Source organism: Rhineura floridana, chromosome 1 (assembly GCF_030035675.1).
Source record: "Rhineura floridana isolate rRhiFlo1 chromosome 1, rRhiFlo1.hap2, whole genome shotgun sequence".
Classification (NCBI taxonomy): domain Eukaryota; kingdom Metazoa; phylum Chordata; class Lepidosauria; order Squamata; family Rhineuridae; genus Rhineura; species Rhineura floridana.
Window position 1 is genome coordinate 40,307,522 of NC_084480.1, and position 25,290 is coordinate 40,332,811.

A 25,290-nucleotide genomic window follows, 5' to 3' on the forward strand; every position below is an offset into this window, starting at 1 on the left:
CATGAGTAAGAGCCTGTACAAAAACTCAGGAGTAAAATTTAGGGTTTTTAGGGTAGATAGCATAGATTCTTGGTGGGCACAGCATCTCCCCCCTTCTCATATAAATCAAGCTCTTCACAATGTCTAAGTTTAGCTTAATTTTTTCTAATCTCCATTGGTGAGAGTCATGAGGAAGCATTCTCAGAGGAAAACAAAAAAGCAGGTTAGCCACATTGTAATAAATCTTTATTCTTTGAAAAGGCATTTTGTCATGGCTCTAGCAGCATGCTCTCCTATCCAATCCTGTCCAGTCAAGTTTTCTGAACTGGAACAACTGGGGGCAGCTGAGCATATAATGGTCCGCGTTTTGTTCCCTTTGCTGATCACCTCCTGTGAGTTTGATGTAGAATCGTAGTGTGGAGTCATGAGAGTGTCATTTCAAAGAAAGAAAGTTGTTCAAGCTGGGTAAGCTGCCCTTTTCATATCCAGTCTGTGAACCAAAAAATAGAGTACTGTATGTAATCCTAATCCTTCCAGATTCATATCCCATATCCCAAAAGTGCCTGTTTTATTTACTTTGAGGTATGGTCACTGCTTGCTTTTTATAGTGTTCAGATCGTTAATACCTGTTCAAAAAAACTTTTTTAAAAAATTACAATCTCTTATCACTCCACTTTGCAAGTACTCAGATGTTCTGATCAATGTTTAATTATTTCCATAGGGCTTAGGAGCAGATAGCAAGAATCTTTATCCTTTCCTGCTCCCAGTTATTCAGCTAAGCACTGATGTTTCACAGCCCCCTCATGTGTATCTTCTGGAAGATGGATTAGAATTGTGGTAAGCCTTTTGTGACACTGCCAAGGGAAAAATCAAAGCAATTATTTCTCGGAATTTGGCTGGGAAATGTTAAGGGTATGAGGTACAGAATGCATAACTCCACAGAGCACGGGTGAAGAACCTCAGGCCTGGTCCCGGCATGCAAGCCTCTGCCTCTCCCTCTGGCCCTCAAGACTCTTTCCAGGACACATCCCTTGCTGATCCTCCTCTGTGTCCCCTTAGCTGGAAGGTGTCCTTGATGATGCTTGTGAGAGGGTGTGAGTGTGCAGATACTTCTGGCTTTTGTGTGGCTGTAGTGTAGCCTGCTGTACAAAGATTATGGATGGGTGGAACATCCATTGTGCCACCCATTTTTTTCACTATGGCGCTCAGACTGAAGAAGATTCCCCACCCCTGGCATAGGGTAATGCATTAGTAAGTCGCTGGGCAGCTACATTAAAAAAAGAAAACATCCAGCATTTTTTACCCCCTTATCTGCATTCTGTCCAGCAGTGCATTTCTGTTTTTGCAGAGGGATTTAATGTATTCTTCTTGTCTTAATTTTGTTTTTGTACACTATCATGATATTTTTGAATATTGGGCAGTTTAAAAATTCTTTTAAATAAATAAAATGATTTTATAGGCTAAAGCAACCTCTTTAAAATGTCATTTTTAAATAATAGATTTGAGTGATGTGAGTGAAACTGCTGACCTTGAAAATTGACCAGAGTGGAAAGTTGAATTTTTAATAGAAGCTGCAACATTGTCATATCATGATGTCCTTGGTATGTACTTTGGCTGATAAAGGAGTACAGTTTATTAATACGGTGTTTGATTTCTCCCCCTCCCCCCTTAGGCTAGTAACGTTAGAGAACAGCCCCTGTCTTACCCCAGAGTTGCTGCGAATTTTTCAGAACATGTCTGCACTTCTTGGTGAGTTATCAGTATATAAATCTAAATATGAAGTGTATGGGTGCCATTTGTATTCATGACTTACGTAGCACTACTTTATGTGCAAAGTTATTTACTATCCTTACCTTGTTCATCTAAGCAGCTCAGGAAGAACTTGGTGATACGATCTAACAATGCTAAAAAATAATCTGATCCATGTCTTCAGAAACTTACAGAACTTGCTTTCCAAATATATGTTATGTATTCTCCTGCATCCAAAAGAGCAGCAATAGAGGGAACAGTTAAGAAGCTTAAATCCAATTGGGACTTACCCAGTTTAAACATGTATTTAATTGCAAAGTGCTTATTTATATTAACAACAATATGTGGGCTGCATCCTATTTTTTTAAAAAAATCCACTATCTTCTAGTGCAAAGAAAGAAACAAACAAGTGACATTTATTATTTCTACTTTTTTTCTCACTCTACGGGTGATGGTTGTCTTAGATATAATCATATTTTAGTTTTGATAAGCATTTTTGTACCAATATCCCATTTTCATTAACCAACTGTAATGTTTAGGACTCATGTTTGGAGAACCTTTTTTTAAAAAGTAGGTAATTTTTAGGTTTTTTGAAAATATTTATCTTTACACAGTTCTGTGATACTGATAATGTATGCCTTTCTCCTCTGCTGTGTCCCATCTTTGACTCTGAAGGTATAATTGAATGTTGTTTCTTCCTAAAGGCCCCTGTTTATCAGTGGGGAGAGCAAACAGGCTTTGCCTTATCTTGGAGCCTCTTTCTTCCAGAAGTTTGCAAAAGCTCAAGCTTCAGAATATTTTTTTTAAATTTAACCTACTACACATAGCACAGTATTGCTATATAGAAATGAGTGTTAGCTTTAACTGCACATTTAATATATTTTATATTTCTTTCATTGACATCATTTTAAACATTTTTAGAGATGGAGTTACCTCTTTTGAGTCTTTGGAAGTGTGTCAAGAATATATAGTGGTTTAAAGAAGGTTTTGCGTTCTAGGGTTATGTGGATCTGTAGCTAGCTGCTCTTGGAATTTGTTCCAAGGTAGACTGGAGTTGTCGGGATCACAGCATGCATTCCTAAGGCTGACTTGTGATTGGTCATTTGTGGTTAACAGGGACGTTTGCACAGGCCCTTTGTAACAAGTCACAGATCGAAGGGTAATCATCTGTGTGAGCAAACAGTATGTTTTGAAGAAAGCTTTGTCTGAATGCTGAGAGATGCTCCCTGGGAATAACTCTTTGGAAGGTTACTTTGTTTGTAAAAGTCTGTCATTTCCTATGACAGATTGTTTGGAAACTGTATTAGAAACTGTAGTGAACTATGAAAGTAATTTTGGGGTACTAGTAGCTGAGCCCTTATATTTTTTGGTTAAGAGATAAATTCTATAAGGGCATCTGACCTTCCACTAATTGTTACCCCTACCCATTGTTTCACCTCATTATACAGCCACAAGAGTGACTGTATATTCTAATCAGCATGGATTTTTCACATTCTGCTATGTTAAATTGAAAATACTCCCATGCCATTCTGCTGCTTCCTATAAGCTCATTTCAAAACAACAAAACATATAGTCTGGAACTCAGAGATGTTTGCTGAACAATCCTCTTGTTTTCGTGGCGATGCAGAAAACACTCAGAATCCAGAGTTCAAAGAGTAAAACAAGAGTAAAATAATCCAGACCACTGTTGGACTTCTTTCTGTCAGTGGTCTCATAATTTGTTGAAATTAATTAAAGTCAGCCATGTTCACAGAGTACCAGTAATCCTGTTACTTGCCTTGCCCCATACTTTGACCTTCATCTTCTGCGTTTAAAATTTTAAAAAATGCATGGCTGATTTTTAATTAATTTAAGAAAATTAACATGGGAGTCTATGATAGTGCAGACAGATAACTCAGTAAGAACAAATTGTCAGTGTTCTAAAAGCCAGACTAACAGCTGTTTGGCTTGGCTAATCAAGCGGCCACATCCATGCCAGACATTTATTCTACTTTAAACAGTCATGGCTTCCCCCAAAAAAGCGTCGTTTGTGAAGGGTGCTGAGAGTTATTAGGAGACTTGTATTTCATGGGCCAGAGTGGTTTAACACTCAGCCTCTCTTCCCAGAGAGTTCTAGTGCTTGTAGCTTTGTGAGAGGAATAGGGCGTGTGTCTGCTGTAGAATAAAAAGATGGGGGAAACCCCCCAAAATAATGATACTGTCAACAATATTTTCCTTTTGGAAAGGAAAGGGGCTTTCCCTTTGCCCAGTGCCAACTCACCCAATCTCCTCCCCTCCCTCCCCCTCCCCCTCCTCTCCCTCCCCCATCTCCCCCTTCCCCCCTCCTCTCAGGTCAGTTTCACCTATCCTAAGCATGATTGCACAGGAGCAAATCTCAATGAACTCAATAAGCATGCAAATGATCAAATCTGCCCTCTCCTCCTCCCTGCTATCCACTTCCTCCTGCCCCTTCCTCCCTCCCACCCCTTCCCCTCCCCTCTCTTCCTCCTCTTTCCGCCTTCCTCCCCACTCCAGTTCTCCCTATCCCCTCCTTCCTCTCTACTCCAGCCTTTCCTCCTTCCTCCTCCCCAGTGGTCAGTTTCACCTATCCTGAGTTTGATTGCACGGGAGTAAATCCCATTGATCTCAATAAGCATACAAATGATCAAACCTGCCTTTCCCCCCCTCTCCCCCCCAGTCCAGTCCAGCCCTCCCTCCCCTCCTATTCTCCTCCCCCATGGTTAGTTTAACCTATCCTAAGCATGATTACATGGAAGGAAATCCCACTGAACTGAATATGCTGATGATACGCAGCTCTACTTCTCCTTTTCATCAGGTGAGGCTGTTAATGTACTAAACTGCTGCCTGGCCGCGATAATGGACTGGATGAGAGCTAACAAACTGAGACTCAATCCTGACAAGACTGAGATGCTGTTGGTGGGGGGGCTCTCTGCCCAGATGGATGATGTCCGACCTGCCCTAGATGGGGTTACACTCCCCCTAAAGGAGCAAGTCTGTAGTTTGGGGGTCTTATTAGATCCGCTCCTGTCACTGGAGGCTCAAGTAGCCTCGGTGGCACGGAATGCGTTCTACCAGCTTCGGCTTGTAGCCCAACTATGACCCTATCTGGACAGGGAGAACCTCGCCACAGTTATCTATGCTCTGGTAACCTCTAGATTGGATTACTGTAATGCACTCTACGTAGGGCTACCTCTGAAGACGGTTTGGAAACTTCAGCTGGTGCAGAATGCTGCGGCCAGAGTCCTTACTGGGACTAAAAAATTTGATCATATAAGACCTGTTCTGGCCCAACTGCACTGGCTACCAATATGTTTCCGGGCCAGATTCAAAGTGTTGGTTCTTACCTATAAAGCCCTTAACGGCATCGGACCGCAATACCTGGCGGAACGCCTCTCCTGCTATGTACCTACCCGGTCGCTGCGCTCGACGTCGAAGGCCCTTCTCCGTGTCCCAACGCATAAGGAGGCACGGAGAACTACAACTAGAGCTAGGGCCTTCTCGGTGGTGGCCCCCGAACTATGGAACGCACTCCCTGATGAGATACACCTGGCGCCTTCTCTGTTATCTTTCCGGCGCCAGGTAAAGACCTACCTATTTGCCCAGGCATTTTAAAAATTTTTAAAAATTTTAAAATTGAATCTAAATTTGGAAATTTTTAATTATGTTTTATTGTGTACTGTATTGTATTTGCATCCGCTTGTATTTTAATCTGTTTTATTATGCTGTACACCGCCCTGGGAGCTTACTGCTATAGGGCGGTCTAGAAATGTAATAAAATAAAATAAATAAATAATAAGCATGCAAATGATCAAACCTGCCTTCCTCCTCCCCAACCCCTCCTGCCTGCTTCTTTACCCCCATCTCCCCTCTGCCCTGTCTCCTCCCATTCTTTCTCCTCCTCTGTGGTCAGTTTATCCTATCGTAAGCCTGATTGCACGGGAGTAAATCCCATTGGACTAAATAAGCATGCAAATGATCAATCCATTCTCAGCAAACTTGCACAAGATCCCATTTCTTTCCTCATGGATTAAAAAACAGAGAAATTCACTAATAGACAAGAAAATTCCTTGAGGTTTAAGAACGTACCTGTATCAAACAGATATTTCTATCAAACTTTAAAAAGCAGGGAAATTGGGCAGCTATAGTGAATGCACCAGGAGAGCAGACCTGACATCCTCTCTGAGATATTATACAGCCATACAAATTTGTCAAAATGCAAACACAATTTGGGTTGGTCTTTCACAGTCCAATCCACTTCCTGTGTAACTTGGAAGAATTTGGTAACATGTGCCTCTGAGCATATGGTGAGTGCTGGCAACACCTGCAATTCGGACTGCATTTCCACAGTTTCTTACCATATATAGAGTGAGAAATGCCAGATGTCCAAGCAGGATTTGGAAAGGGAAGAGGTACTAGAGATCACATAGCAAACATGCATTTATTTTATTATTTTATTTATATCCCACCCTTCCTCCCAGCAGGAGCCCAGGGCGGCAAACAAAAGCACTAAAAACACATCAAAACATCATAAAAACAGACCTTAAAATACACCAAAACAAAACAACTTTAAAAACATTTTTTAAAAAAGCTTTAAAAACATCTTTAAAAAAGGGTTAAAAAAACATATTGTTATTTAAAAAAAACATATTAAAAAGCGATTCCAACACAGACGCAGACTGGGATAGGTATCATCTTAAAAGGCTTGTTGAAAGAGGAAAGTCTTCAAAAGGCGCTGAAAAGATAACAGAGGTGGCGTCTGCCTAATATTTAAGGGGAGGGAATTCCACAGGGTAGGTGCCTCCACACTAAAGGTCCGTTTCCTATGTTGTGCAGAACAGACCACCTGATAAGATGGTATCTGCAGGAGGCCCTCACCTGCAGAGCGCACTGATTGACTCGGTATATAAGGGTTAAGACGGTCTTTCAGGTATCCTGGTCCCAAGCTGTATAGGGATTTGTACACCAAAACTAGAACTTGGCCCGGTAGCCGAAAGACAGTCACCCAATGCTATTCTCTGAGAGCGACCCTATACCCATCCAATACCTCCAATACCCATCTCACCAAGTCGACCCAGAAGGATACCATGGTCAATGGTATCAAAAGCCACTGAGAGATCAAGTAAGAATAACAGAGTTGCACTCCCCCTGTCCTTCTCCCGATAAAGGTCATCCATCAGGGCGACCAAGGCCAATTCAGTCCCATAACTAGGCCTGAACCCAGACTGGGATGGGTCAAGATAATCTGTTTCATCCAAGAATACTTGCAACTGCTGCGCCACAACCCTCTCAATCACCTTCCCTAAAAAGGGGGCATTTGCAACCGGTCTGTAGTTGTCAAAAAACAAAGGGTCCAGGGTGGGCTTTTTCAGGTTGGATCACCGCCTCTTTTAAGGTGGCTGAAACGACTCCCTCTCACAATGATGCATTGACCACACCCTGGATCCACTCGGACAAACCCCTTTGGCAAGCATTAATAAGCCAAGAAGGGCAGGGGTTGAGAGGACACGTTGCTGGCCGCATCATCGCAAGCACCTTGTCTATGTCATCAGGCCGCATCAACTGAAACCGTTCCCAAGAAGTTGTAGAGACGTTGCACTGGACACCTCACTGGGGACTACAGTAGATGTGGATGGGGCATCAAGATTGCTACGGAGCCAAGCAACTTTACCCTCAAGGTGCCTTGCAGACAATTCACAGTGGGCCTCTGAAGAGTCTAAAACTCCATTTCCTGGAGGTGATGTCAACAGACCCCTGACAATACAGAAAAGCTCCACTGAACAGCTACTTGAGGATGTGATGGTGGCAGAGAAGTGGGCCTTCTTCGCCACCCTCACTACCACACAGTAGGCACGGTTATGATGTCTTACTTGTGCCCGATCAGCCTCACAGCACATATTTTGCCACTTGCACTCTAGCCTTTGTCCTGTCTGTTTCATTGTCCTTAGTTTACTGGTGTACCAAGGTGGAAACCGGGCTCCGCAATGCCGGAGAGGTTGCTTGGGGGCAACCGTGTCACGAGCCCGACGCACCTCACTGTTCCACAGCGTGACAAGGGCTTCAACAGGGTCACCTGCTCTATCCACTGGGAACTCCCCCAGGGCATTCAGGAATGCAGCGGATTCCATTAGTCTCTGGGGGTGGACCATCTTAATCTGTCCACCACCCCTGCAGGGAAGGATTGGAGCCATAAACTTCACCAGGAAGTGATCTGACCATGACAATGGGGTGACATCCGCCCCCCCATCTCCAGACCACCCCTTCCCCCATCTGGAGCAAAAAACAAGTCGAAGGGGTGCCCTGCCCTATGTGTCGGGTCATTGACAACTTGAGACAGCCCCATGGTCATCATGGAGGCCATGAAGTCCCAAGCCGGACCACTAGAGGCAGCCTCAGCATGGACATTGAAATCACCCAGCACTATCATTCTGGGCTCCTCCAACACGACAGCCGAGACGGCCTCTGCCACCTTCGTCAGAGAATCTGCCGGGTAGCAGGGTGGACGGTACACCAGCAGCAACCCTAGTTTACTGTCTCCTCGGCCCGACACCATGTGCAGGCCTTCACAGCCATTTCGAAGATAGAGTGGTTTCCTGGTGACAGAGATGGAAGTTCTGTAGAGCACAGCAACTCCCCACCCCCCATCCCTGCACTCTGTGCTGGTGTTGCACCAAGTATCCAGATGGTCAAAGCTTGGTCAGTTGAACTCCCTCCAGCTCACCCACCCAGGTCTCGGTAATGCACACCAAATTGTCACCTTCATCCACAATCAAATCATGGATGAGAGTGGTCTTATTGTGTACCGATCTACATTGGATAATGGAATGGACCAAGGAATTTCAGAAGAAAATCACCCTGTGCTTTATGGATTATATCAAAGCCCTTGATTGTGTACATCATGAAAAACTATGAAATGCTTTAAAAGAAATGGGAGTGCCACAGCATCTGATTGTCCAGATGTGTCACCCTGGGCTTCTGCTAGGTGGAAGGCGGGATATAAATTGAATAATAAATAAATAAAAATAAATAAATAAATATTCTGGACAAAAGGCTACTGTAAGGACAGAATATGGAGAAACGGATTGGTTCCCAATCAGAAAGTGTGTGAGACAGGTGTGTATTTTACTACCCTATTTGGTTAATCTATATGCAGAACATATCTTATGGAAAGCGGGATTGGACCAAGATGAAGGAGGTGTGAAAACTGGAGGGAGAAATATCAATAATTTAAGATATGCAGACGATACCATACTACTAGTAGAAACCAGTAATGATTTGAAACGAATGCTGATGAAAGTTAAAGAGGAAAGCACAGAAGCAGTACTACAGATGAATGTCAGGAAGACTAAAGTAATGACAACAGAAGATTTATGTAACTTTAAAGTCTACAATGAGGACATTGAACTTGTTAAGGATTATCAATATCTTGGCACAGTCATTAACCAAAATGGAGACAATAGTCCAGAAATTAGAAGAAGGCTAGGACTGGGGAGGGCAGCTATGAGAGAACTAGAAAAGGTCCTCAAATGCAAAGATGTATCACTGAACATTTAAGTCAGGTTCATTCAGACCATGGTATTCCCGATCTCTATGTATGGATGAGAAAGTTGGACAGTGAAAAAAGTGGATAAGAGAAAAATCAACTCATTTGAAATGTGGTGCTGGAGGAGAGATTTGTGGATACCATGGACTGCAAAAAAGACAAATAATTGGGTGTTAGACCAAATTAAACCAGAGCTATCATTAGAAGCTAAAATGATGAAACTGAGGTTATCATACTTCGGACACATAATGAGAAGTCATGATTCACTAGAAAAGACAATAATGCTGGGAAAACAGGAGGGAGTAGAAAAAGAGGAAGGCCAAACAAGATATGGATTGATTCCATAAAGGAAGATCTGAACAAGATGGTCTATAACATATGCTGTTGGAGGTCGCTGATTCATAGGGTCGCGATAAGTCATAATCGACTTGAAGACACATAACAACTCCAGTGGTGGAGAATTACATTTTTTGTATGTTTGTCGGTAGTGTTCTTACTATTCTTCTTTCCTGTGTTACTACTGTTTCTACTGAGAATCTAACCTAGAAAATTATATTTCACTCATTCATCCTAGAAATCTGTGTCAAATGTATTTTTGTTATTTTCAAAGCCTTTTTACTGGTCAGTGTCATATGATGGTGAAGACAGCCTTTTGTGTTTCAAACTGGAAGTTACATTCTATTTCTATTTTGGGTTTTGGGTGCATTAACAGTTGAATATGAAACTGCAGCTTTGGTGTAAAGTCAGGCTAATTACAATATTTTGCTTCTTTAGCAATGAATCTAGCTGTTGGAAAAAACAAACTTGGCCTGCTCAAGATGCATGTGTTCAGCCTGCTATGCTTAAACCACTCTACTTAAGGAAGGGTGAGCACAGTCAATTAAAAACATAGAGTACACCTAGAAATTTGCTAGAATGTATTTCACTTCTCACTGTTTTATCTTGTGCAAACTGAGACGCTCATGTCTACTTCTGCAGAATAGTCAGTGCCATTAATCCATGTTTTTGGAGTTTTTTTAGTGTAAATTATCCAAAGTATTAGTGTACTTCACATATTCACAGAAATGGAAGCAAAAGAAAATAATTTACCATAGGAAACTTCACTAAAATTGCAAAGTAAATCAAACATATTTAAAATGACTATCTGAACTATATCAACTGTCATAATATTGTTGCTTCCTCCCTGCTAATACATGATCAGCACAGCACATTTCTTGTTTCTGTTATTTGTGCTCATTGCAGGTGTTGCCACCACTCACCATATGCTCAGAGGCACGTTACCACATTCTTCCAAGCTACACAGGAAGTGGATTGGACTGTGAAAGACCAACCCAAATTGTGTTTGCAGTTTTACATATTTGTAGGGCAGTACAGTATCTCCGAGAGGAGGTCAGGTTTCCTGCTCTTCTGGTGCATTCACTATAGCTGCCTAATTTCTCTGCTTTTAAAAGTTTGATAGAAATATCTGTTGGCTATAGGTACGTTCTTAAACCGCAAGGGTTTTTCTGGCCTATTACTGAATTTTTCCATAGGCATGTCTGAGGCAGGGGAATTTCATCTTGCTCCTTAACTCAAATCTTCTTTCAACCTCAAAAGGTTGAGGCAAAGGTGGTTGCAGCAGTCAGAAAACGTCTAAATCTGATGGTTTCAGTGGAGAAGCTGGTACGCAGCCTTGTGGGGGTGCAGCTCTTATGAAGTTTATAGAATCATATTGACTGTGTTCATATGTACTGCTAGACCATGGTTTAATGTTACAGGCCTCCATGGTCCCTCTTTTCCTGGCGCAGGCAGGGAGGAGATTAGAAGATTGAATAAGATTAATAGCAGTTTAATAAGTCACACATTCTTGTATTGCTAATCTATGATAAACATCAGGTTAGGCTGGATACCCATTAGATTATAGTGTCCTAGCATTGCAGATAATTTGCAAATAATTAAGCATATGAAAAGTTTTTCTGTTAATGATTTGTTTTGTATTAAAATTATCACAATAGTTCTGACCTATGGGCTCAGCGTTCAGTTAGTATTTCACTGCAGTTTGTGAATGACTAAAATTAAGCATTTTTATTTTATAGGGCTTTTTTATTTGTTTATATATTTACAGTGATTTTAGGCCACTCTTCAGCCAAAGAAGGCTCTCGGACCAGCTTGCAGTGATCAGTAATAAGACCTATGGTCTAAGTCAGTTTTATCATCTAAAAGATACAACACAAAGGGAATAGGGGTTGGGAGGGAGAATGAAAAAAGCAAACTCGGGCACTATTTCTTAGGTACAAAGTTCTTATAAGTGTTCTTTCTAGGTGGGCGGGGTAAAGCAAGCTCCTTCCAGCTGCTCCTTCTCTGATGGATGGGGCCAGGTAGGGCTCCCCTTTACCACGATGTTCTCCTTGGGAGGCAGCAGGAGCATCCTCTCAGCCACCTTTGACCTTTTGGCTTCTGGCAGAGAGGCCAGTATATAGTGCCCTTGAGCTCTGCAGTTTTTGTTTGGTTCTGTTCTATTTCACTAACATGCTGAACCTTTATAAACCCAAGTCATTTTACATTTTTGTCTCCAATCTGAAATGAGAGCAAATACTGGATCCTAACTTGTTTCCCACTTATTTCGGCAATGCTTGTTAATGCTTAGTTTTTAAGCATGTAAGTTGTTCAGTCTAATTATTATGTTGGTTTTACTGACAACGCTTCATAGTTTAAATGGTTGTATGCTGACATTGCATCAACATTCTAAAATAACTGTTTTAGTTCTGTGACTCTGAATATTCCTGTCAATGTCATATTTGCACTGAAGGGCCCAAGCTGATTTTCATGTGAATAGCTATCTTTTGGCAAGGCTTCTTGTGTTGTGTTTCTTGTTTCTTGGATATCAAACTGTCTTAAAGATGAACGTTGTTTGACAGAGTGATAATATTTTTTGTTTAGTCACTTGGCACAAGGCCTGTTGGGGGAGATACTGGATCACTGCCTCTGTCACTTCTGCCATTTCAAGGAATGCTTGGGACATTGTGTGGGTTTTATGAGAGTACAATTGTCAGGGAAATTCCAACGTGGGTGTAGAACCTTTTTCTTTTTGCAGAATGCTTCTTTCACGGTTCCCATTAATGGTGTGTTTTGCTTTTATGATTGAGTCCAGATGTTTCATAGGGGAGCCACACATTTGATAGGTTCAGTATTCTTTCTTACTTCTTTACCACTGCATGAAGCTCTGGGTGTTGTTGCTGTTGTTCATGCATCTTAGTTGCATTTTTCTTAAAAACACCCCCCCCCGCCTCAAAGCAGCACACATGGTGAATACATTTTTTTAAAAAAAATGTTTTTAAAGATGTTTTGTTTTAATGTATTTTAAAGTCTGTTTTTATGATGTTTTAAGGTGTTTTTAGTGCTTTTGTTTGCTGCTCTGGGCTCCTGCTGAGAGGAAGGGCGGTATATAAATCAAATAATAAATCAAATAAATAAATACTTTTTAAGACAATAGAAAGCTAAGAAAAAGTACCATGTGTTCATATACTAAAGCACCATCCAATATGTCTTTTGCTTGTCAAAAGTATTTGACTGTTTATCTAATGACTGTTATTTATAGATGAGGAGACATATCTACAATTGCTACATCCAAGAACCTTATGATTGGTGAAAAAGAAATTCTATGCCATGGATTGTGGCCCATTGTCAGGTGGTTTATGGTGAACCCATTGTCAACAGCAGACGATTACCTGATGACATTTTGTCTGGTAGTCAGTGCCCCCCTACAGGGAGTGGGCAACCCATTAAGATGGTCCACCCCCAGATACTTAAGGAATCTGATAGATTCCTGAATGCTCTGGGAGATTTTCCAATTGGCATGTTTGATGTTGATGCTGAGGCTCTCACCTTGTGGAACAGTGAGGCAGAGAGCTCTCAAAAGGATAATTTCTAAGCCTCCTCTCCAACATAGTGGAACCAGGATGTCTCCCTGGTATACTGAGGAACATTGGACTGTGAAGCAAGAAGGATGGTAGCCAGAATGCAGGTTTACTTCTCAATCACTATTGCATCCTCAACTAGCCATGTAGCAGAGCTTTTCTCTGTGTTAAAGGGGCTGGTAGGATCTGCCTGGATGGAGGAAGTGATTGTCTCATCAGAGGACTGCTGTGACATATTTGCGGGGCACTTTGAGGACAACGTTAGTTTGATTCACTTGGAATTGGATACCACACTTAGGTTCAGTCCTTTGAAGATGTCCAGAGCACCAGCTGAAGCAGTTCAAATTATCTGAGGCCTGAGTATATCGGCAAGCTGCTTGAAAGTGTGCAGCCAACCATGTGCCTTTTTGGCCCTTGCCATTCTTGGCTAATAAGAGCAAGCCATGGGGGTTTAACTAGGTGGGTCCAGGGAATGATTAATGCCTTATAAGAGGAAGGGTGGCACCACCATCCTTGAAGGAGGAGGTGGTATGGCCTCTCCTCAAGAGGACTTCCTTGGATGCAGTCCCCTTGAAGAAGCTGGTGTGTAGTCTTGGGTTACTCTTGGAACTATTTTTGTCACTCGAGGTCTAGATGGCCTTGGTAGCTAGGAGCACCTATGCCCAGCTTTGACTGGTGTTCCTACTGTGGCCATTTTTTGATAGGGATAGCCTGACCATAGTTTCTCATGCTTTGATAAGCCCAGGCTGGACTACTGTAATATGCTGTATGTGTGGCTGCTCTTAAAGATGGTCTGGAAACTACAGCTAGTGCAAAATGCTGCAGCAAGAATGCCGGTAAGAGCATGAGGCCATGAGCATATTATCTTTATCTTAAAACAGTTACTCTGGCTTGCCATTTGTTTTCCAGGCCCTGCTCAAGATGCTTGCTTTGACATTTAAAGCTCTAAATGGTTTGGGACCCAAATATCTACAAGAGTGCCTTGTAGGGTCGCCATAAGTGGTAATCGACTTGAAAGCACATAACAACAACAACACGTCTTAAATAATTTTTTTAAAAAATGGGCTGTTCAGTTACCTTGTCTTCTAAACTACTTCTAAAGTTGCCTTTGGTTATGTTGCAAAGTCCTTTTCTAGCACGTTTTTAAAATGTCTCTGTTGTCATCTGCCTGGGTAGGTCTGGAAAAAGAGCTCTGCAACTCTGATTTCAGGAAGTATTCAGTTTTCCAAAGATCCAAATTAGATGTGTGCAATTAGGTCTGCAGATTAACTCAGTTATCCAAATCTACTTGTCTCCTTTGTATAGGCAAGTTAATTGGGTCATTTGGATCAGTAGTTTGGAACCTCCAGGAAATAGCTGAGTTCAGCAGTTGGATTTGGCACCATGTGGCTCCTTTGCTAGCATTAAGAGTTTGCTGCTGCTCACCAGCATACTCTGTTCCCCCCATGGGTAATAGTAAAACTTTATGTCTACTTTCTTGTGGTAGCTGACAAAAAAGAGAATGTGGTTTGCATACTCCAGTTACAAACTGAACTTGAGAAAGTAACAGTTTCTGTGAGATACATTTAGGTACAGGAAATTTGTATCTAAAATACAGGAAATGGTCTTTTATTTGTCTTGCTTAACTGTAGCAGTAATGGTCATGTAGCTGCATTTCTGTTACAATTTAATTGACACCACGGATTAATATGTGAGATTTATGCACTCCTATTTCTAGAGCTCCAGGACCTTAGTTTTTAAGAGATGTGTACATATTTTTGGGTTACTGATGGATTGTCTTTGGAGATTGTCACTTGAGTGCTCAGAGTATGAGTATGTCTGTAATTTTTCTTTGAATATAAGTATACTTGAGTGATTTTACAGTACATTATAAGAAGAAAGAAGGAAGATAAATATGGTTTATAAAATGTCTGCCATTTGTTAAGGTGGTTACAGATTGTTGCAACAACACTAAAATGAACTTATATTTCTTTTTGTAGAACTAAGTTCAGAAAACCTCAGAACCTGCTTTAAGATAATCAATGGCTATATATTTTTATCTCCATCTGAATTTCTTCAGGTATGTATGAAGTCAGATTCATTGTTACATATCCTGTGATGCCCTGTAAGCATACTTTTGCTTTTAATTTTCACTGTGCCAGCCAGCTTTGTGTTAAAGCAGAGTGACCTCAGTTCTGACTAGGCTATATTCAGAAATAACGTACATTCAAACCATCATTAGAAATTATGTCTGAACCTACACTGGCTTACAAACCATGGTTTGAAACTGTTTTGCAAACCACAGTTTCTGCTATGTGTGGTTTGTTGTTATGTCTGAATTTGATTAATCACAGCTCTGCTTGAAGAGGCTTATGCATCTTGAATACAAGGGTTAATTTATGAAGAGCTGAAAAATGGAAAATGAAAGCATACAAGCAGCTCTAAACCAAGGGTGCAGAACCTCCAGCCTGTGGGACATACTTGGCCTGCCAGAAGTTCCAATTTGAACTGCAAGGCCACATGATGCCCGCCTGCCAATCAGATAACATCACCTGTGGATCACCTGCAGTCATCTGCATTGTTGCTATGGGATGAACCTTAGGTAAAGAATAACTTAATTGCTCATTCCCAGTTACATAAAAGACTTTCCCTCCAGGCTCTTTTCAATTTCACACCTGAGCTGTAGGCACTCTGAAGACTCTCTGCTCAGTCTGCTTCTTCCCTCCATTCACTGGAGAAGTAGTGCTGGAAAGGGGCTCTGTTTTGAAGATTGATTGCTTAGGGTTACTTTGGTAGTTCTTTGCTCCGTTGTATTTCTAAAAATAGAAATTGGGTGCTTTTTATTTCCATATGTTTATGTTTCCTCCACTCTGCAACATAGTGGGGGCTATGCATTCCTTCTCTAAGCCATGGTTTGCTTTTCCTACATCTGGAAGCTCAGACTTCCTTTTGAGAGGAAGTACGGGATATAAATTAATAAAATAAATGAATAAAACATTTTGGAAATATTTCTACCTTTTCTTTCATTTTGTGAGTAAAACCAAATATGAAACACTTGTTCTTCAAACATCAAGTTAATATCAGTGTACAGTACTTGCAGGAAATTTAGGAACACCATGTATTTTCTGGAGCTACTTTGTAGGTCCTGTATTAGCAGAGCTTGGAAGTAATTTGTTACAAGTAAATTACTAGTAATTCATTACTTTTTTGAGAAATGAGTGGGTAATTCCTTTACATTTTGATTGTAATAGAACTAGGAGTAATTTTATTACTTTTGTGGAGCTATTGTAAGGTTTCCAGCATTACTTTTGGACATTACTGGGCGGGGGGGGGGAAAGCCGGGGAAGTCTTCTGCTCCTCTGATTTGTCGATGAAAATCATGTGCCTCAAACTGGCCTTCTGTGCAGCGTCACTCTTCCCTCATGCTCTGTGGGTGGGTAGGAGGCAAGGAGGCAACAAGGGGGGAGGGGGAGAGTGAGACGGGGTGGAGTAGAGAAAACAATTGTTTAAAAAATGGATGGTGGTGGTGAAGAATGCAGTGGAGGGAAAAAGGAGCTGGAGGGCAAGAACATGGATAAAGGAGGAGAAGGGGGCAGCAGGAGAATGGAGATAAAGAACAGTGGAGGTGAAAGATGACTGTGTGTGTGTGTGTGTGTGTGTGTGTGTGTACTGTGTTTGCACTTGGCACACAAAGTGGCCTCCACCACCCTCTCTGGCTACTGTGCTGCATTTGCAGTATTTTAACTTTTTTGCATCTCGGGAAAATGTTTGCTTGGGTGAGTGTCCCTTAGTTGGTGGCAGGGCTGTGTCTAGGAGGTGGATTATGCTGGCTGGTGGGGGGGGGGCTTGCACTTGGCTTGACGTGCAAAGATCTGAGTAGTGGCCTCTGCCTCCCTCCCTCCCTCCCTTACCAGCAGAGAGACCACCACTGCTATCTTATGGATAAAAATAATTATTCTACTACTGTGATGACTGACGGGGGTCCTTCCCCTACCCTTCACCATCCCAGGAGCCAATTCCCTACCCAGGGCAATGGATCCTGGCAAGATATCCTTCTCTGCCAAGGCTGTGCATGCTCACAACAGCCCTGCAGGGTAGATAGCTGCCACCTCCCCTTATACTGGTTAACCACTCTGAGCCAAGGGGAAACTCAGAGCCCAGAAAACTTGCCAGAAATTCCAAAGAGCAAGAGCAAGACACTCCTTGCCCTGGAGCCTTAGGCAAACACCCAGTTATACAGTAGTCAGGTACCAGATTTAGAACTAACCTTGTTCTGAAATGAGCACACACTGGTAAATAGAAGTAAGTTTATTAAAGAATAAAAGAGGTGCACAGTTACAGCAGCAAAATGTTTCCTTAATATCCACTGGCCAATTGCCAAGAAAATCCAACACGGTCACATTTGACTTCAAAAGAGGAAACTTCACAAAAATGAGGGGATTGGTAAAAAGAAAGCTGAAAAACAAAGTCCAGAGGGTCACATCACTCGAAAATGCTTGGAAGTTGTTTACAAACACTATATTAGAAGCTCAACTGGAGTGCATACCGCAGATCAGAAAAGGTACCGCCAGGGCCAAGAAGATGCCAGCATGGTTAACGAGCAAAGTCAAGGAAGCTCTTAGAGGCAAAAAGTCTTCCTTCAAAAAATGGAAGTCTTGTCCGAATAAAGAAAATAAAAAAGAACACAAACTCTGGCAAAAGAAATGCAAGAATAAGGGATGCTAAAAAAGAATTTGAGGAGCACATTGCTAAGAACCTAAAAACCAACAACAAAAAATTCTATAAATACATTCAAAGCAGGAGACCATCTAGGGAGACAATTGGACCCTTGGATGATAAGGGAGTCAAAGGTGAACGATAAAGAACGATCAGGAGATTGCAGAGAAGCTAAATGAATTCTTTGCATCTGTCTTCACAGTGGAAGATATAGGGCAGATCCCTGAACCTGAACTAACATTTGCAGGAAGGGATTCTGAGGAACTGAGACAAATAGTGGTAACGAGAGAGGAAGTTCTAAGCTTAATGGACAATATAAAAACTGACAAATCACCGGGCCCGGATGGCATCCACCCGAGAGTTCTCAAAGAACTCAAAGGTGAAATTGCTGATCTGCTAACTAAAATATGTAACTTGTCCCTCGGGTCCTCCTCCGTGCCTGAGGACTGGAAAGTGGCAAATGTAACGCCAATCTTCAAAAAGGGTTCCAGAGGGGATCCCGGAAATTACAGGCCAGTTAGCTTAACTTCTGTCCCTGGAAAACTGGTAGAAAGTATAATTAAAGCTAGATTAACTAAGCACATAGAAGAACAAGCCTTGCTGAAGCAGAGCCAGCATGGCTTCTGCAAGGGAAAGTCCTGTCTCAGTAACCTATTAGAATTCTTTGAGAGTGTCAACAAGCATATAGATAGAGGTGATCCAGTGGACATAGTGTACTTAGACTTTCAAAAAGCGTTTGACAAGGTACCTCACCAAAGGCTTCTGAGGAAGCTTAGCAGTCATGGAATAAGAGGAGAGGTCCTCTTGTGGATAAGGAATTGGTTAAGAAGCAGAAAGCAGAGAGTAGGAATAAACGGACAGTTCTCCCAATGGAGGGCTGTAGAAAGTGGAGTCCCTCAAGGATCGGTATTGGGACCTGTACTTTTCAACTTGTTCATTAATGACCTAGAATTAGGAGTGAGCAGTGAAGTGGCCAAGTTTGCTGATGACACTAAATTGTTCAGGGTTGTTAAAACAAAAAGGGATTGCGAAGAGCTCCAAAAAGACCTCTCCAAACTGAGTGAATGGGCGGAAAAATGGCAAATGCAATTCAATATAAACAAGTGTAAAATTATGCATATTGGAGCAAAGAATCTTAATTTCACATATACACTCATGGGGTCTGAACTGGCGGTGACCGACCAGGAGAGAGACCTCGGGGTTGTAGTGGACAGCACGATAAAAATGTCGACCCAGTGTGCGGCAGCTGTGAAAAAGGCAAATTCCATGCTAGCGATAATTAGGAAAGGTATTGAAAATAAAACAGCCGATATCATAATGCCGTTGTATAAATCTATGGTGCGGCCGCATTTGGAATACTGTGTACAGTTCTGGTCGCCTCATCTCAAAAAGGATATTATAGAGTTGGAAAAGGTTCAGAGGAGGGCAACCAGAATGATCGGGGGGATGGAGCGACTCCCTTACGAGGAAAGGTTGCAGCATTTGGGGCTTTTTAGTTTAGAGAAAAGGCGGGTCAGAGGAGACATGATAGAAGTGTATAAAATTATGCATGGCATTGAGAAAGTGGATAGAGAAAAGTTCTTCTCCCTCTCTCATAATACTAGAACTCGTGGACATTCAAAGAAGCTGAATGTTGGAAGATTCAGGACAGACAAAAGGAAGTACTTCTTTACTCAGCGCATAGTTAAACTATGGAATTTGCTCCCACAAGATGCAGTAATGGCCACCAGCTTGGACGGCTTTAAAAGAAGATTAGACAAATTCATGGAGGACTGGGCTATCAATGGCTACTAGCCATGATGGCTGTGCTCTGCCACCCTAGTCAGAGGCAGCATGCTTCTGAAAACCAGTTGCCGGAAGCCTCAGGAGGGGAGAGTGTTCTTGCAGTCGGGTCCTGCTTGCGGGCTTCCCCCAGGCACCTGGTTGGCCACTGTGACAACAGGATGCTGGACTAGATGGGCCACTGGCCTGATCCAGCAGGCTCTTCTTATGTTCTTATGTTCTTAAATCACAATATAAAAACAACAAAGACTAGCTAGCTTAGTCTAATACTTACAAAAGGCTTTCAGGTGGCTAGCCACCTCTCCTCAGAGAGATGTCAGGATAATCGATGGCAAAATGGAACCTCATCGGGCAACATCAGGTAGGCATGATGGGACCCAGAAGAGGAACAAAACCTTTTGAGAGTTGCTAGGAGAGGCCCTGTACCCCTCACAGAGCTTCAGTCAGAGTGGCTGACTGTTAAACCAATCTGGCCACTGGAACTCTGTCAGAGGAATAAAAGTCTCCTCTCAGCACCCTTCAAAAACTGCATTTCCCAGGATTCTGTGGGGGAAGCCATGACTGTCCAAAGTGAAATAAAGGTCTGGTGTGGATGTGGCCTCCTGATTAGGCAAGCCCAGCAGCTGTGAGTCTGGCTTTTAGAACACTGACAGTTGGTACTTACTGAGCATGCCCAGCCTTATCATTGAATTCAATGCTCATGGCTGTATAATAAGATCACTGGGCATGGGAGGACAATATGGATGCTGTTAGCTTTGAGCTCATAAGACAGGCATTGACTCTGATACTAATTATGTACATATACTTCATATGATTATTTGGGGATGTGGGAGTTGTCCATCAGGGTCTGCTCCTGGGCAACATACAGCCTGAGTATTTTACTGCACCTTGCAGCAACACCCCCCCCCCGTCAACAGGTTACAGCAGTAAACAAAATCTGTTTTAATGTATTTCCCATTGAAAACAGTACTATTTATAGTCGGTTGAGTTTCCTGCAGTGAACTGATGGTGATCAGAGTCACACCAAAAATGAAATAAATTGGAAAGATTTAATTAAATCACAGCAGACAAATGATGAAAACATGCAAACTTAACAAGAACTGAAACAGAAGTATAAAATTTAAAATATAGATAAAATTGTTGTTGTTATGTGCCTCCAAGCATCTGTCATGAACCACCCTCTTCAGATCTTGTAAGTTCAGGTCTGTGGCTTCCTTTATGGAATCAATCCATCTCTTGTTTGGCCTTCCTCTTTTTCTACTTCCTTCTGTTTTTCCAAGCATTATTATATTTTCTAGTGAATCATGTCTTCTCATGATGTGTTCAAAGTATGATAATAACCTCAGTTTCATCATTTTAGCTTCTAGTGATAGTTCTGGTTTAATTTGTTCTAACACCCAATTATCTGTCTTTTTTGCAGTCCATGGTATCTGCAAAGCTCTTCTCCAACACCACATTTCAAATGAGTTGATTTTTCTCTTATCCGCTTTTTTCACTGTCCAACTTTCACATCCATACATAGAGATCGGAAATACCATGGTCTGAATGATCCTGACTTTAGTGTTCAGTGATACATCTTTACATTTGAGGACCTTTTCTAGTTCCCTCACAGCTGCCCTCCCCAGTCCTAGCCTTCTTCTGATTTCTTGACTATTGTCTCCATTTTGGTTAAGGACTGTGCCGAGGTATTGATAATCCTTGACAAGTTCAGTGTTCTCATTGTCAACTGTAAAGTTGCATAAATCTTCTGTTGTCATTATTTTAGTCTTTTTGACGTTCAGCTGTAGTCCTGCTTTTGTGCTTTCCTCTTTAACTTTCAACAGCATTCATTTCAAATCATTACTGGTTTCTGCTAGTAGTATGGTATCGTCTGCATATCTTAAATTATTGATATTTCTCCCTCCAATTTTCACACCTCCTTCTCCTTGGTCCAGTCCTGCTTTCCGTATGATATGTTTTGCGTATAGATTAAATAAATAGGGTGATAAAATACACTCCTGTCTCACACCCTTTCCGATGGGGAACCAATCAGTTTCTCCATATTCTGTCCTTACAGTAGCCTCTTGTGCAGAGTATAGGTTGCGCATCAGGACAATCAGATGCTGTAGCACCCCTATTTCTTTTAAAGCATTCCATAGTTTTTCATGATCTACACAGTCAAAGGCTTTGCTGTAATCGATAAAGCACAGGGTGATTTTCTTCTGAAATTCCTTGCTCCGTTCCATTATCCAACGCATGTTTGCGATATGATCTCTGGTGCCTCTTTCCTTTCTAAATCCAGCTTAGACGTCTGGCATTTCTCGCTCCATATATGGTAAGAGCCTTTGTTGTAGAATCTTGAGCATTACTTTACTTGCATGGGATATTAAGGCAATAGTTCGGTAATTACTGCATTCTCTGGGATCCCCTTTCTTTGGAAATGGGATATATATTGAATGCTTCCAGTCAGTGGGCCATTGTTTAGTTTTCCATATTTCTTGACAAATTGTAGTCATAATTTGGACAGATTCAGTCTCAGTAGCTTGTAGCAACTCTATTGGTATGCCATCTATTCCTGGTGATTTGTTTCTTCCAAGAATTTTAAGAGCAGCTTTCACCTCTTCATCATATGGTTCCTCCGTGAATGAATCTGTCATCCTTGCATCTCTTTTGTAGTAGAGTTCTTCAGTGAGTGTATCAATACAAAACCTTGTGGTTCCATCTTTTTTTTCGGAACCAGTACAATACTTGAGGCCCAGGGACTGATGGATTCCCTGATCACTCCTAGTTCCAACATGTCTTCAACCTCCTTTCTAATTTCATTCAAAACTTTCCCATTCACACGGTACGGAACAGATCTGATTGGGGCATGATTTCCAGTATCAATTGAATGTCTGGCTATACTGGTTCGGCCAGGTTTATTGCTGAAGAGATCCCCATAATTTTTTAAAACTCTTAGAATCTCTTTCTTGACTTCTTCCTTCACCTCCTCCAACCATTCCAATTGATCTACCCCTCCTTTTGCTTTGCTTTCCTGTACCAAATCTGGAAGTTCAGGCCCACTTCCCTCAGGGAATAAGGTAACTTGCAACACCTTTGCATCCCTGGTGTGATAAGGTTTCAACATATTTACTTGAACCACTTTATGCTTTTTTAATTGGTCTGTGGTTATGACATACGTCACTGTGTCAAGCTTTTCCCTTATGGTATATGGTCCCTCCCAGTTGGCCTGTAATTTATCGTGTTTCCTGGGTATGAATGCCATAACCATATCTCCCACATCATACACACGTTCTCTGGCTGTTCTATCATACCAGTAACTTTGCTTCTGCTGAGCTTGACTTAAATTCTTTTGCACAACTTCCATCATTGATGCTAATTTGTTGTGGAAGTCTAATACAAAATCGACTACAGATGTTTTGTACTCTCTCAGGGTCCCTTCCCATGAATTTTTTAACAGTTCCAAAGGTCCCCTCACTTTTCTAGCAAACATCAGTTCAAAGGGTGAGAAGCCTGTTGACTCCTGAGGGACTTCTCTGTATGCAAATAAGAAGCACCCCAAACGTTCATCCCAGTCTTGTGGGTGATCTTGAACATAACTTATCATGCCCTTCAGAACCCCATTGAATCTCTCAGTTAACTCATTAGTTGCTGGATGGTAAGTAGTTGTCTTTAAATGTTTTAGACCACAACACTTCCACATACATTGCATCACTTCTCCCATGAATACACTGCCTTGATCTGTCAACACTTCATGAGGGAAACCCAGTCTCATAAAGATTTTTAATAAAGCCTCTGCCACTACAGGGGCTTCCACGGATCTTAGTGCTTCTGCGTCTGGGTATCTGGTGGCAAAATCCACCACCACCAATAGATATTTCTTGCCATGCCTTGTGGGTTTGGAAAAAGGGCCCACCAAATCTATTCCCACTCTATAAAAGGGTTGTCCAATTATAGGAAGGGGCTTCAATGGTGCTTTTGTCTTTACTCCACTTTTCCCCACCTTTTGGCATATGTCACAAGATAAACAATATTGTTTTACGTCTTTAGAAATATTTGGCCAATAATAGTGTGCAGCCAATCTTTTCTTGGTCTTCTTTATTCCAAGATGCCCTGCACATGGGACATCATGGGCTACCTCTAGCAATCTGGCTCTGTATTTGCTAGGTACCATCAATTGTTTCACTGGTTCACATTCATTCTCTCTCTCAGCAGGCATCCACAGTCTATATAAAATCCCATTCTCACACACAATTTGATTCCTCAGATTGTCAGTAAAGGGAATCTTTTGTGTAAGGGCTTGGTCCTTCATTTGCTTCAAACTTGCATCCTTATCCAGCTCTTCCCTGAACTGCTCTGCCTCTTCACTAGAGACCATTTGATACAGTTTGTCTCTTTTAGCAGGCCTGCCAGGGGTTGCTATGGCGACCTTAGGCTCGATAACAGGTTCCACCCTGTTTTCTTCGGCCTCTGTTAACACGGTTTCTGTTGCTTTGCCAAGTTGTTGTCTGGTCACCACATATATTTTTCCTTGTGCCCCCATAACATCTCTTCCCAGTATCACTGGTTCTTGTTGTTGGGCATTAATACCTACTTTACATATTTCCTCCTTTTCTTTCCACTTTAATTTTATCAGGGCCATGGGTATGCTTTCTGGTTCACCCCTCACTCCTTGGATTGTCACCGTTTCCTGAGGTAATATTTCCTCAGATTTTATCAAATCTGGCCTCAGTAACATCTGAGCGGCACCAGTATCAAGCAATGCCCAATAATTTGCCCCTTGCACACTCACTTCTTCCCTCAGACTCGAATCAAAGTCTTTTACATTTGTCCAGTTTATCTGGCAGAACTGAACCTTCTTCGTTTCTAATTCCCTTGGTTCTGTTTTCACTGCCCTTCCCTGAGCAGGATTACCAATGGGGTTGGCAACCTCACATTGAAAACGTAGGTGCCCCGGTCTACCACATTTATAACATAATTTCTCCTCTATTTTAGGGTACACAGATCCACTCTGGGGTGTCCTGTGCCCTTCAGACTTTATTGGAGGACTCACTCGCTGTGGTACCACATCCTTTCTGCCACCATTATATGGTCTGGGTTTAAACTCTCTCGATGTTTTCCCCACCCAGCCAGTTCTATTGGAGGCAAAGTGATCTGCCAACTCTGCGGCCTCTTGAACAGATGTAGGGGAACGGTCTTTGACCAGGAGCCTTATTTCTGGTGGTAACTGATGGTATAATTGATCCAGTATCATGAGGCTTTTCACCTCTTCCACTGATTGAGCTTTGGCACTTCCCATCCACTTTCCAAATATGTCCATCAATTTTGCTCCCAGTTCAACAAAAGACCTCCCTGCTTGGATCTGACAGTTTCGAAATAACTTCCTAAAGTAGTCAGGTCCCAGTCTGAATCTTTTGTACACTGCCTCTTTAAACTCAGCATATGTGACGGGCCTGTCTGAGGGGAAATATTGGTATACCTCTGCCAATTCCCCTTTGATCAGATTTGATAAATATTGCATATATTTATCCTCCGGTAGCCCCCACATTTGAGCTGCCTTTTCAAAGGTGTTGAGGTAAATTTGTGGATCTTGTCCAGGCTCAAACACTGCAAAATCTTTTGGTGTAACCTTTATCTTTGTTTCATTTCTGTCCTTTCTTGTTTCATCAG

The 25,290-nt window shown here is 41.9% G+C and overlaps 1 protein-coding gene across 1 annotated transcript in view; it reads left to right on the forward strand.

Annotated features, from left to right (window-relative positions):
- Window positions 1-25,290, forward strand: part of IPO11 (importin 11) — a 140,875-nt gene that overhangs the window by 63,751 nt on the left and 51,834 nt on the right. Inside the window, exons 20-22 of the mRNA XM_061619056.1 lie at window positions 701-816; window positions 1,652-1,728; window positions 15,144-15,223. Of these exons, the coding sequence (XP_061475040.1) occupies window positions 701-816; window positions 1,652-1,728; window positions 15,144-15,223 (273 nt within the window). The remainder of the gene's footprint in view (window positions 1-700; window positions 817-1,651; window positions 1,729-15,143; window positions 15,224-25,290) is intronic.